This window comes from Rhodnius prolixus, unplaced genomic scaffold, assembly GCF_049639745.1.
Source record: "Rhodnius prolixus isolate KJV_2025 unplaced genomic scaffold, Rpr scaffold_3, whole genome shotgun sequence".
NCBI lineage: Eukaryota > Metazoa > Arthropoda > Insecta > Hemiptera > Reduviidae > Rhodnius > Rhodnius prolixus.
The window spans coordinates 2201386-2214527 of NW_027411603.1; the positions used below are offsets into that span (position 1 = coordinate 2201386).

Below are 13142 nucleotides of genomic sequence, written 5' to 3' on the forward strand. Positions count from 1 at the left end.
AGAGGATTTGTATGAGATTGCAGGCTGAAGTGAAGTTTTCTGTATCGTGTTTTCAGCGACTTCGGTGATAAAAGGAATGGTTAAGGTCACAGTGTGTATAGTCCCAGGTTGGGAAACATAAAATGGAGCGTTTACGATAGTTCGAAGTATTTTAGATTGAAGAGATTGAATCCTTTGGAAATTGGTGCTGTTTTGGTTGAACCCCCCACAGCTCTATTCCATACGGCCAGATGGGTTTCAAAATAGAAGTATAAATCAGTCTTTTGTTGTCCAGAGAGAGTTTTGATCTATCGTCTAAGAGTCTTTTAAGTAGTCGATAGCGTCTGTTCAGTTCTGTTCTTTTAAGTCTAGTGTGGGGGCTCCAAGATAAATTAAAAAAAAAGAAGATTTTTATGTATTCAAATGTAATAATTTACTTATTATTACCAAATTAGAGTAATTTGTGCGCATAGCAGATGATAGATGGTCAATTATTGGCATGCAGCTGGTATTAGTAAAAAATAAAAATGTATTTTATTATTGTTGAATGAACAATCCCCAGAAATGATCGTTTTTTAAGGTCTCCTGAGTCCTGGAAAAGTGTTTTTCCGACAATTGTGTGGGTGTGTGGAAATCACAGAAAGCTGAACTTGTATATTTCCATTGCTCCAAACAGGACAACCCCGTCTGTACGAAATTCCTGTTCACTAAACTCCACAGGATGTTCCCATTTCTGAGGCAGGAGGGAAGCTACTAATGTGTGACCTGTAACTCTAAGGGTACGTTTACAACGGAGCTGCGAGTATAGATGATAGCAGAGATGATAACTGATAGAGTAAAATATAATCGCTGATTAGTGTGCACAACGGAGCTGTGATACATGCAACATGTCCGAGTAGTGAAGAAGAGTTTTTATGTTCAGCAGCAACGAAATGGTATATTTTAAAGAAAAAACGCTTTAGAAAATATCATGTACATACCATAAATAAAAAACGAAGTACTTTGGGTGAATTTCACCATTTATATAAGGAACTTAGAAATTATCCGGATCGTTTTTTTGAATATGTGAGGATGGGTCCACCCACATTCGACTATATTTTAGAAAAAATAAGGTCAAAATTAAGTAAACTTTGGAAAAATTGTCATGGAAATCCTATAACCATAGAAGAAAAACTAGTGATTACTCTTAGGTAAGTTATGGTTTTATTGAAAAAAACAAATAAATAAATACACATGAAAATAAATGTAAGCACGATTTAAAAAACAAAATATTGTTTAAAAGTAAATAATAAAATAATAACCAAAAATAATGAGTAAAGACAGCACTAAATAATTTTTCGACGTCCATTTTGAAGCTCCGATACTGGAGTTCAGCTAGCAGAAAAATGAAAAATTCAATTCTATCATCTATGCTCGTTTATAGCAGCGAGTATCAGTCACTAGTCGAAGCTTCGTTGTGCACGCTCACATAAGAATGTACTAGGTTATTCTATAAGCGCTGTTGCATCACTGCTATCATCTCCGCTATCATCTATGCTCACAGCTCCGTTGTGAACGTACCCTAACCTGTGCTTTCCGTATCGCAGGGATTCTTACTAAAGATACTAGAAACAATCCCATATCCATAGAAAGCTTATTTAACCACTAAATTTCCATTTTTAACAATAAAGTAAAAGTTTGGCTTTCCCTAAATACATGTTTAGGCACTTTTAAAGCTTGTTTACTGTCAGAATATTAATTGACTTGCTGATTAAATTAGTAAAGTTTAGGGAAAAAAGAAAAAAAAGAAAGACCCTAAGATCTTAAAGGCGAGACTTGTTTTCGAAGCATTCATTGGTGGCAAGTATTTAATCCTTTGGAAAGGCTGGTATTACTTTTTTATTTCTTTTTTTTACATAAAATTAAAAGTAATAAAAAAAAAAGTTAAAAGTAGGATCGGATTTGAAGTTAGATTCTGGTGGTAAGCAGTTGGCTAGCCTGGCAACTATGGGCGCTTTGAATCTTTGTGACTTGGCTTAGGTCAACAAAACGCCCCTTACGACCTTGCTTTGTATAAAGTAAAGTAAACCCCCTCTTCACAGTCTCTCTCACCGCCCTTTGGAGCAGCGGGGGCGGGGTTGGAAGCCTTATTGAGGGGACAAAGTTGGAAGTGAAGCTTGTATCTTGGGCTCTCTCCACTACGCTGCGCTCCTACAGCACAAGATGAGGTCGTCGGCTGGCTTTTGCTAGCTCTTGGCCAGGGGTGGAGCGGGGGATATGTTTTATGCATGGAAGCTATGCCGTTGTAACAGGGCAAAACAGGGCTGCAATGTACTGTGCGCGAACCTGTGAGTGAACGCTGTTCACTCTCGAAAGTCCATCTTTGTGTCGGTGATGCTAGTAAAGCGTGTAGTACCAGCGGTTGCCTCTACAGAGCGCTCCTAGCAGCAATAGTCTCTTCTTTTACGGCACAACATTACTTCCGTTCTATATATATACACACACACTCCCACCCTTGCTCACTAACTCTAAAACGACGTCATATACTAGAGCGGTATGTTGTCTTTTCTCAGGCTGACGTCACTATTATCCAAGCACAATAAAAACTTCGTGTGTTTGCTCAGTATGTTTACTGAGTAAATACTCAAGGCAATCTTTATTATAATTTTCCCTATTTTCCTCATGTTTATCCGCCCTTGCTCTCAGCCCATTCTGTTCCTCCAAATTGTCCATATTATATGTTTCAACATTTTTGTCTAGATTTATGTACAGGAAAACGGGGTGTGGCTTTAAAATGAATCAGCTGGGGCCACTCGCGCGACATTTACTCACTATTATTCACGTGTTTCTGACTTACAAGAAACATGCTAACTTACAACTCAAACTTTCTAATCAAATTATTCAAATAACTATAAATTCTACATTTATTACAAATTTTTTGAGGCACTTACGAAAGAAAAATTTTAGAAAAGCAAAAATCCATTTAATAATATAGTATTTCCGGTAGTTTGATAATTTTCCACAAACTCGTAATTTAATCCAGACATTTAACCATCCTTTATAATTTATAAAACTTTCGATTGCAGAGTAGTTATTGGGTAGAGGGTAAAGAAGCATTTCCACGATAATGGGGATTCTTTAAACCAGCATTTCCCTACCTTTTTTGGCTCGCCTACCACTTGGTAGTACATCATGCTAAATTGTACCACTTCGTAAAAATGATGGTATTTCGTGAAATTTGTTATTCCGAGTGTGTTATTTTATTATTATCATCTTTATTTGTATAGATATACCAAAGTATCTGTTACAAAGGAGTTCCAAGTTTATGTTCACTTTATAAACTTAGTAAAGTGTAAGATCTTAGTTTTAAAACTTTTTTAAAATAATTAAAAATTGGGTACATATTTTTCTCTTCAAAATTATTAATTAATTTACAAAGTTCTTCTTTAGGATTATTATATTTGTGCCCAAAATCTTCTAAATTAATTTCTTTTAAGCATTCAACTACCTGTAAGTACCAATTAAATTTAATGTTGCTTGGATAGAGCTTACTCATTACAATCCAGTCTCTTTAAACAGAAGATCTTTACATAGTTATCATTTAAGTTCTGTCACATGATAATTCTATTCAATTTTCTTTATCTTTTATTGATGATGATGTAGCTTTTCCTAAATTTTCTTCATAGAAGGGGTTTTGGAATCCAATTATCATTTGTGTTTTCGGGTTTTGGGAAAATACTCCCATGAAAGACAATTTTAATCCTGTTAAATGTGCTCTTTATATTTTCTCGTATATCTCGAGACAGACTAACCTTATTACTGTACATATTAACAACTTTACTGTTCTAATATAATTAATTAAAATAATTTTTATGTATTATTGGGGAAAAAACTTTTCTGTGATATTTTTATGATTTAATTTTTTATGTCCGCCATTATTGATTATTTTTCGGGTCCCACCCACCAGCAACTCGCGTACCACAGCTTGGGAGACGCTGCTTTAAAGCAATAGTTTTTCCAGGACTGGGTCAGAGACTGGGAGAAAGAGGTGCGAGTTGGTTCTTCTATTTCGGGGATCACATTGATGGTGGAAAATTTCCTGGAATGATAAATTATTAGAATAAGAAATTAGGAAGAATTTCCACCTCAGAAAAAAAAAATATCAAAACTCACAATAAAAGGAAAAATCAAGAGAATTTTCCATACAAGTGAAATGTCCATGAATCAGCCATTGAAAATCGGCTTAAACTTTTCTCTCCAGTTATTATTGAACAAAAGGAAAGCCTTCTCAACCTCATTTCCCGAGAGATTATGTGTCTCCTGATGTTCTTTGCTTTCTAGATATCATTTTCCTCGACTTCATGGCACAGGGTGAGGAGGTGAAAGCCGCTCTACATTAAATCATTTAATTCTGCCCTAAATTATTAATGGTATTACACAGATTTTATGTATTTTTAATCTAACTGCTTTAATTAATTAAAAAATCTTTAAATTATTATTATTTTTCAATTTTTTTGTTAAGTTACACCAGCGCTAGATACACTATAAGTAACAATGACAATAACTGACACCACTACAAACTCACTAATTGAGGGGAGAAGTTACCCAATGATAACACTCCCTAAGTCGTCTCCAGGATTAGCTACTCTCTGCAGAAGAGAGAAAATCGTGAGGCCACTGGCTGATTTTAATCGTCTAAGAGGATGATCTGGATGGTGATGAGATGATAAATGGCGGGCAAGAAGATTGGAATGAGAGTGATGAAGTTCTGATGAAAACTTTTATACGAGTTCGTGCAACCTGGACCTACAAACGGAATTTCCAGGTCTGTGTGGACGGTTAGATTTGAAACGTCAAATGGAGCGGTTTAACGATAGTGCGAAGAATTTTAGACTGAAGCGATTAAATTCTTTGAAGATTGGAGCGTTTCTTTGAACCCCACAGATCAATATCGTACGTCCAGGCGGGTTTTTACTATAGATTAAATTAATTAAAAACGTATTTTCTCTGAATTTTGAATCATATTTACAATAATTCTTACCAACACTTTACAGTTTACAATGTAACCTGAAATGACTAACAGCTGTTAATGTAACCAACCTTACAGGTTACCTTAGGGAAAACCTGTCCCTAAAACAATTAATTTCTCTAGAAGAATGATCAAAGTAAAACTTATTTTAACCTAATTTTTAACAAGGGTTAGGTTGCCGCCGATTGCCGAGTATGGAACTTTTTAGAGGGAGTCTGTCTATTCAATCTCTCTCCCTTAATTGAATTTTCTGGGAGGCTATGTTTGAAATAATGGTTACAGGTGCACCAAGTTTGAAGAGAAATCGCAGGAGAACTGTGTCCTCGGAAAAATCGATTCAATAATGTGGCCCTTTTCGATTAATCGATTTTTTTTTACCCGAAACCTGTTTAGAGCTCCTCTGGGGGCCAATTAAGGTAAACAGCGAATTTCAACTTTTAGCGATTTCTCGATTTTTCATTTACAATCGATTCATACAGACAGACACACTCACACAAAACGGATACTTCTGGATTTTCAAATACTCAGCTTTGCACACACTTGTTTTGCTCGCACAATTTTCTGACAAAAGAGTAAAAGTAAGTGACGAAAGTGGCTGCCCACTTCCTGTACATCTAAGTAGTCGTAGTTCGCAACAGTCGGTAAGCAACAAAGATAGAAATAGGCCGGCTAGGCGATTTAGGGAAATTTTAGTGTATTTTATTCATAGAATACTTGTGAATGATATTAATTTTTATGAATATAATTACAATGGGGGCCCTCCCCACAAATGAATTTTTTTCCCCTTCTTTTAGTTGAAAGGCTGAATGCATTTAGTTTGAAATTAATTTTAATTGATTTAGTTCTAGTCCCCCACCAATGGGATGCGCCACTGTGCTCAGCGACCCCATTCTTTCGATCAAACAGACTGACTCCTCTGTGAATGGATACGCTTTTCTGAAAATTCCCCCTTTTATTTAATACCAATTGATTTGCATTTTATTAAAATCCTTTATTTTCCAATTAATTTTCCATTTTATTTTAATTAGTTTTATCTTTGGGGTGGTGGCAGGGCGGTGGAAGGGAAGACGCCCTGCGACCTTCGGGGATCTCCATTGTTTCTCTTTACTGGGGTCCGGATCTTACTGCAGCACCCCTTCCAAGAGAAAGGAAAAGGGATTCTAAGACCTAGATATGTCCTTATCTAATCTTCACAGCCAACTAAATCTTCTTTTAATGATGGCGTTGCAGTCAATCAGGAAACTGATCCTCGCTTGACCTAAGCATGCTTTTTTCCCCGAAAAAGTGCAATCAATCAGCACCTATTGACCTATAGCGCAAGCGTTAAGAGATCTTCTATGGCACAAAGTTTCTACTCTTCCGTGAAATGAAACTACGTCCAAGTTAGCTCTCAGCTCTTTCCAGAAATCCTAAGTCCGAACCTCGCAGAGAAAGAACAGGTTTTTCTTCTGTGGTTTATTCTTAAGACAAGTATTGTAACCGTACGAATTTTGTATCACTGAGTTTGGATCAGATATATTACTATTGACGTCCTCGAAAGTACGAAAAAGTTGAAATTTCCACATTCCAGCTTAGGTGCCGGAAGAAGTGGTCACACTAACCATACCGGAAGTACCAATTTACTGAATAGTTTTTTTTACCAGTGTTTTTCACGATTTCCGGGGGAAAACTGCTTCAAAGATTTCCTTCAAACCTTTTTTTTTTTTCACCATTTCTGTATATTTAGATCTATAATTGTCATTTAGAACATTTTCCGCTGGGAATTTGACTGAGGGCACTTCCAGGAGAGATGGGCGGTTAGGCTTCCCTCGGAAGTGTGCCAGTTCCCTGCAATGCATGATACTATCTCTTGTGCACTATTAAGGGAAGTTAAAATGTGCTGCCAAAATCCCGAGTTTGATGGGAATTTCTCATCCGGAAGTAGCTCTTTACTCGATGGATTGTTGTGGTTAGGCTTCCTCCTGAAGTGCTAGTTTCCTGTAATGCATGCTATTATCTCTTGTGCACTATTAAGGGAAGTTAAAAAGTGCTGCCAAAATCCCGAGTTTGAAGGAAATTCCTCAACCGGAAGTAGCTCTTTACGATGGATTGCTGTAGTTAGGCTTCCCTCTGAACTGTGCCAGTTTCCTGTAATGCATGCTACTATCTCTTGTGCACTATTAAGGGAAGTTAAAATGTGCTACCAAAATCCCGAGTTTGAAAGAAATTCCTCAACCGGAAGTAGTACCTAACTCAATGGATTGCTCAGTTTCTAGATTTTTCTCTACTGTCTTCTGAATATTAACTTCAATCCTTTTCTTAATTTATTTGTATTTCTTGATAAAAATTTGTTTCCTTTAAGTTAAGAACACAAAATTATAAAGCCTTCTTCAGGGCGTGGTTGTTTGAGTTACAGAAAACTGTAAGTTAAGTAAGGCAATATATTTGTCGAAACGTTGGCAAAAAGACGAGTTGTTGTTTTTATTTGGATCGATTCCTCTCCTCAATCTCGAATCCTTAATTTAATAATTTCCGGTCACGAAACCTATGTTTGTTTTCATATTTGTTTACTTTAAGGTTATATTTCAGTGTAATTTACGGTTGTAATAACTTATTAATGGTAAGAATTTAATATGATTCCAATATTTGGAGTTTGTGGAGCATTTGCAAGATTGGACTTGGAAAATTAATTTGAAAATGTCCCACAAGATTTTCCTTTCTCATTTTTCCCTTAAAACGTGCGTTTACCTAAAAAATGAAAATCTGCACGAATGATAGGGGGGAAATAAACAGTTAAATAATGGATGGAGACGGTGGAAAGCAGTGGAAAAAAGGAGTGTTTTATATTTTAGAGGAAAATTATAGTTGGAATTAGATTTATCTCGCATTTTCTTTTTTCTTTTTTTTTTTTGGCCCCCAAGAAGAGGGAGATGAGGGAAATGTTAGGTGTGGAGGAGTGTGACTCTGTTTGAGAGAACAGCGAAGGTTCATAAGTGGCATTTTTGGGTGAGGGGGCCGGCCGGCCGGGACCGTAGAATGTAGTGTTGGTCGGGAAATAGTGCTAATACTGGAAGGAAATACGGGAATAAAGAGTGGGTAATGGTGTGTGAGTTGGGGTGCAGCAGGAGGAGGAGAAGGAGGCTGTCACAGAGTTTGGGAGCACGCCAGGCTCGAGCCAGGAACACGCCAGAGAGAGAGAGAGAGAGAGAGAGAGAGAGAGTCCTTTTGCGCCAGGACACTGACCAAGGAGTTGCTCCTGGTGTGTGTGGTTTGGCTGCCAGAGCTGCCGCGCCCCTCCACAGGCCGAGCACAAAGCCAGCGTTTATGTCCGTAAGTTGGTCTGCGGCCAGGGGCCCCCGACTTGCGCATCATTAAACAACTGTTAAACTAAATTTACTGCCATTAAAGTGCGGTCGCATACTAGTCGCATCCAGACGCACAAACACAATGACTACTAACTCGTATATCTTCGGCGAGCCTTCTCTTACTGGTGGATGCAGCATTAATGTCTCTTTCTTTCTTTATTTATCTTATTCTTTATTATTATCATTCTTTGAATCATTGCCTTTCTTCTTCTTATTCTTTCTTTTAAATATATTTTATCCACCACTTCAACGTCATACCAAATGTTCCAAGTTATTCCCTCATTAAATACACCCAAAATCAGGTTATCCCTTAACAGCTTTGATGAACACTCGGAACTGCTTTTACTTAAAAGATGGCATCAATTCATAGCGCCATTTTGTAATAGTGACAGCCGACCTCCAGCAGTCAGGCAAAGAGAGGTTTCTTTGAAAATTATTTTTAAAAAAATCACTTTAATACAAGAGATCGATAGAACAAGATGCTTATTAAGCACGTTTTTGCAGTTTGTTTGACTTGTAGGGTCTTCTAAGTGCGGGCTATGAAGTGTAGCAGGGAGGACATTCTAGGGGTATAGGAAGTCAGGGAGCCAAGTTATACTTCCTTATTATCACTTTTATTAAACCTAATAAAATTATGAGTTGATCTTAATCGAACTGTATACAAAATAAACACTGGGCGAGGGGGAATTGAGGGAAGATCAAAACATGATGCAACATAATGAAATACCCAAAAGGAAGCTAAGGGTGTAATTATGGGCGAAGGATGCACGGTACAGGATTGGAGTTGATGGCCGGGAATATTAGAAGATTGGTTGAGTGAAAATAAGGGGTTTGATCGGGGCAGAAATAAAGTGAGGAGGCTTGGGTTAAGGCAGGATGTGAAAAGGGCCGCGTTGTAGGAGTGCCTGGGGGTAGGAGAGAGGGACGCTTTAGGCAAACTAATCACTTCTGCACACCCCCCCCTAGACTGAAGATGACGAACGGCTCCACAGCCTCCGCCGCTCGAACTAGACCTTGCTAGACAGGTCCCGGTGATGGTGTTGCTCTACAACATCCCCCTCCACTATCTAGATCTCCTCCTTTTGCCAGTCTTAGCTTTTTAACTGCTTCCTCCTTAAACGGAAATCTCCTTTATTCACTGCTTGGAAAATTTACATTTAAACTTCCCCTCAGCAGTTCTTTTTTAAAAAAAAACACAATACATCCTGTTTGATTTGATTATCTTTCCTCCCCTCTTTGTAGACTTCTTCAGGGGGGCATCCAAATCCGATAATCCAATTTAGGATATTTCACTTTTCTGAGTTATGTTTGCCACAATTATTTACTGACTTATAAAAGTCACTTTTGTATGCAAAGCACGGATCTGAGAGTATATTTCCTGTAGTTGAAATCTACACGATTGCAGGGCATCCCCTTCCAGTGGATTAGAGAAAGTCACAAAAATTACGGACTAATTTCGCTTATCGATCGATAATACCAATATTACACGGTTTTGTAACACAATGCACTGCACAGAGATGTAACCTTACAGGTTACCGTCTTCAACCATCTCCAGATACAGCCCTGAAAGGAGTTTTTATAGAAAAATTAATAAATAAATGTCAGCGTATACAGGAAATTTACAGAAAAGCCTGGGAGCCGTTTTGGAGGAAGTGAAAAAATGAGACACTTCCGGTTGAAGAATTTTCTACAAACTTGATTGTTGTTGAGCTTTACAATAAGAAAACAACAAATGGCAGCACTTTTATTGGCAATTTCCCCACCTCTCTAACCCAGAAGTGCCTTTATCTTTAAAATTAAAGTTACGTAAATTAAAGTAATCGCCAATTTTTTTTTTTTTCAGGCGGGGCTTAATACCCAACTTACCAATTAGGAGTCGTGGAAAGGAGCAGGAGCTCATTCATTATTATAAACAATTTTTTTTTCTAACAAATAAAAAGTGACCATACGCGGGATTCGAACTGGTGATCTCTCACGTACGAAGCCATTCTCTTGACCACTAGACCAACACACGCTCCTGAATGTTAGAGTATATCTACATGCATACAACTAGCGCACCATGATTAAAGGAATAATCGCTGGAATTGTTTTTGAGAAAATTAAAAAAAAAATACTTGTCTACCATTATATTTTATTTTTATTTTTTTAAGTTACGGTGGGTATACACACTCATTCACAGACATTTTGTAAAATTTTTATTTCGAACTCAGAGGACCACAAAGACGATGAATTTCCGTTGAAATCTCATAATCAATAATATGCACGATTGCATAAAAACGTTCTCTTGATAGTAAGAGCCAGTAAAAACAGAAATGTAAAAAAATTGACTCTAATAATGGGCCAGGAAACAGTTTGCATTAGAATACCGGAATAAATATTCATTAAGGGGCTAATGATTTGCAGATTGGTCAGGCAGTGGTACACGGAATGTGCAGCATTGATTCAGTCGGTCATTAGCTAGTATATGAATCATTAATCCATCATTAGTTCCGCTAATATCTTGAGCATCATCCGCTTCAAAATCCAAAACAATCAATATTTCTAGAAGGTTTAGATTAGTGACCACTCAACCATCAATATCACACTTATTATATTGTGTACATCTTTAAAATACAAAAATCTTTCAATGAATAAATAAATTTGTCACAATGGTGTGTGAGAGAAAAAGATGTAAGTAAAGGAAATTGAGGAAAGAGGATAAAAGAGCTCCCTCTTACGGGGAGACAGGAGAGTAAGCCGAGCAGGAGCTAACAGGACTTTGCAAACACAAATTCTCAAAGATGTAGACAGCATCTGACGTCTGGGAACAGTGTTGGGTTCGCTCCCAGTCAATCAATTCTTTTTCCACCACCACACCCACTATGCTGACCACTCCTACATATGTACTCCCGTCTGCTCTGTCCCCGGCCAGGCTTACTTGGAGGCGGCACAGACTAAAGAAGTCAGAGTTTCCTTTTCCACTATTTACCCCAAGTAAATCCAATATGTATCGCATAAAGAATAAAAAATTTAAAAGAAAAATTCTTAATACTCTTCAATAGAAAAGGATATTACAGGAAGTAGAAACGAAGAAAATCGGCTTTTCTCTAGATTTGTGGAACACAAAAAAAATAATATTTTGTAGCCGCAATTTTTTTTTTATTCCCGACTGAATTAGATGGTACTTACAGACAGTAGATGGTACTTACAGACAGTAGATGGTGCTTACAGACAGTAGATGGTACTTACAGACAGTAGATGGTGCTTACAGACAGTAGATGGTGCTTACAGACAGTAGATGGTGCTTACAGACAGTAGATGGTGCTTACAGACAGTAGATGGTACTTACAGACAGTAGATGGTACTTACAGACAGTAGATGGTGCTTACAGACAGTAGATGGTGCTTACAGACAGTAGATGGTGCTTACAGACAGTAGATGGTGCTTACAGACAGTAGATGGTACTTACAGACAGTAGATGGTACTTACAGACAGTAGATGGTACTTATAGGCAGTAGATGGTACTTACAGACAGTAGATGGTACTTACAGACAGTAGATGGTACTTACAGACAGTAAAAGGTACTTACAGACAGTAGATGGTACTTACAGCTCGAAGTCGACACAATAGTAACTCTCGTCCCGTCAAAGTAAAGCACCTTCCTTCTCTCCTGGGTTTAGTTATTACACTCCTTAGTTCCACTTCCACCTTAACTGGCCCCTCCATTAAACTATATCTCCAGTAATTGTTATCTGATTTGCAGAGTATGGGACCAATGTAACGTAGTGCAAGACTATTTGACGGTATACGACGGTGGTTCGACCACTGATCCAGTATTGGTACGTCTGTGTGGCGGTGACGCAGTACCGGATATCGTCTCCAGTGGGAACAACATGCTGTTAGAGTTCCACACGTCGCCATATGATAATCCTTTCCATCCAGTACCGCTCAGTTTTCTGCCTGGATTTGAACTGGAAGTTCAGGTAAGATTTTTGGTTTTCCTTGATTAAGGTTCTATCTTTGGCTGAATATTCGCTAATTCTTTTTAACAATAAGTGATTTGAAGGTAAAATAAGTTCTATTTGAAGGTTTAATTATACAGATATCAAAAGTTTTTAACAACGTCAACTTGCAATCACCGTGTGTTGTTAGCTGTATATGATGGTCAATAGAAGCCGCCACTGTAGCCGAGTGGTTAGAAGGAAGGACCGCAAAGCTAATATGTTATAGTATTTGTGGTGTATAGTGGGTTCGATTCCCGCTGTTTAGGCCTTGGATTTTATTTAATGTTTTATATGAAACATTTTTAGTAAATTATGTTTTTAATTATAGTGGCCCCCGTCCATGATACCTAATTTGGTAGTTGGACGTAAAAGCCCGCCTGGAAAAATTAGGCGTTACTTTACAGCCTCGAAAAGAACATTTAAGAAATTAATTATTAATTTATAGGCCTGAACGGATGATTAGAATTGATTAGGGAGGCTGAGGGGCTAAATAGAATTAAAGGTAAGATTAATGGCTAGCATTAACAATGTGTAAAACCCAATTTTTAGACCTAAAAACGGATATCCGTTTAGTGAAATATCCGTTTGGAAAATTTGAAGCAATCGCCATACTTTCCTCGCCTGTTACAGTAAGAGGAGATCGTATGAATGTCCAAAACGGAAGTATTCCATACAACGTTCAATAAATTCTATTTATTAGTGTAAATTGCTATAAGAAATGCTATACAATGCGATATTGCACACTACAGTTATGTCCGGAAATGGAATCTCCATTACTAGAGCCGTCTGGAAGATGCTAATGTGATATTGATGAACATCCTGCTCCTG

The 13142-nt window shown here is 37.6% G+C and overlaps 1 protein-coding gene across 2 annotated transcripts in view; it reads left to right on the plus strand.

The window, feature by feature from the left end:
• Positions 1 to 13142, plus strand: part of LOC141453409 (uncharacterized) — a 602514-nt gene that overhangs the window by 573583 nt on the left and 15789 nt on the right. For both annotated transcript variants that reach the window (XM_074126614.1, XM_074126612.1), the window contains one exon: positions 12074 to 12293. In XM_074126614.1, coding sequence (XP_073982715.1) covers positions 12074 to 12293 — 220 coding nt within the window. The remainder of the gene's footprint in view (positions 1 to 12073; positions 12294 to 13142) is intronic.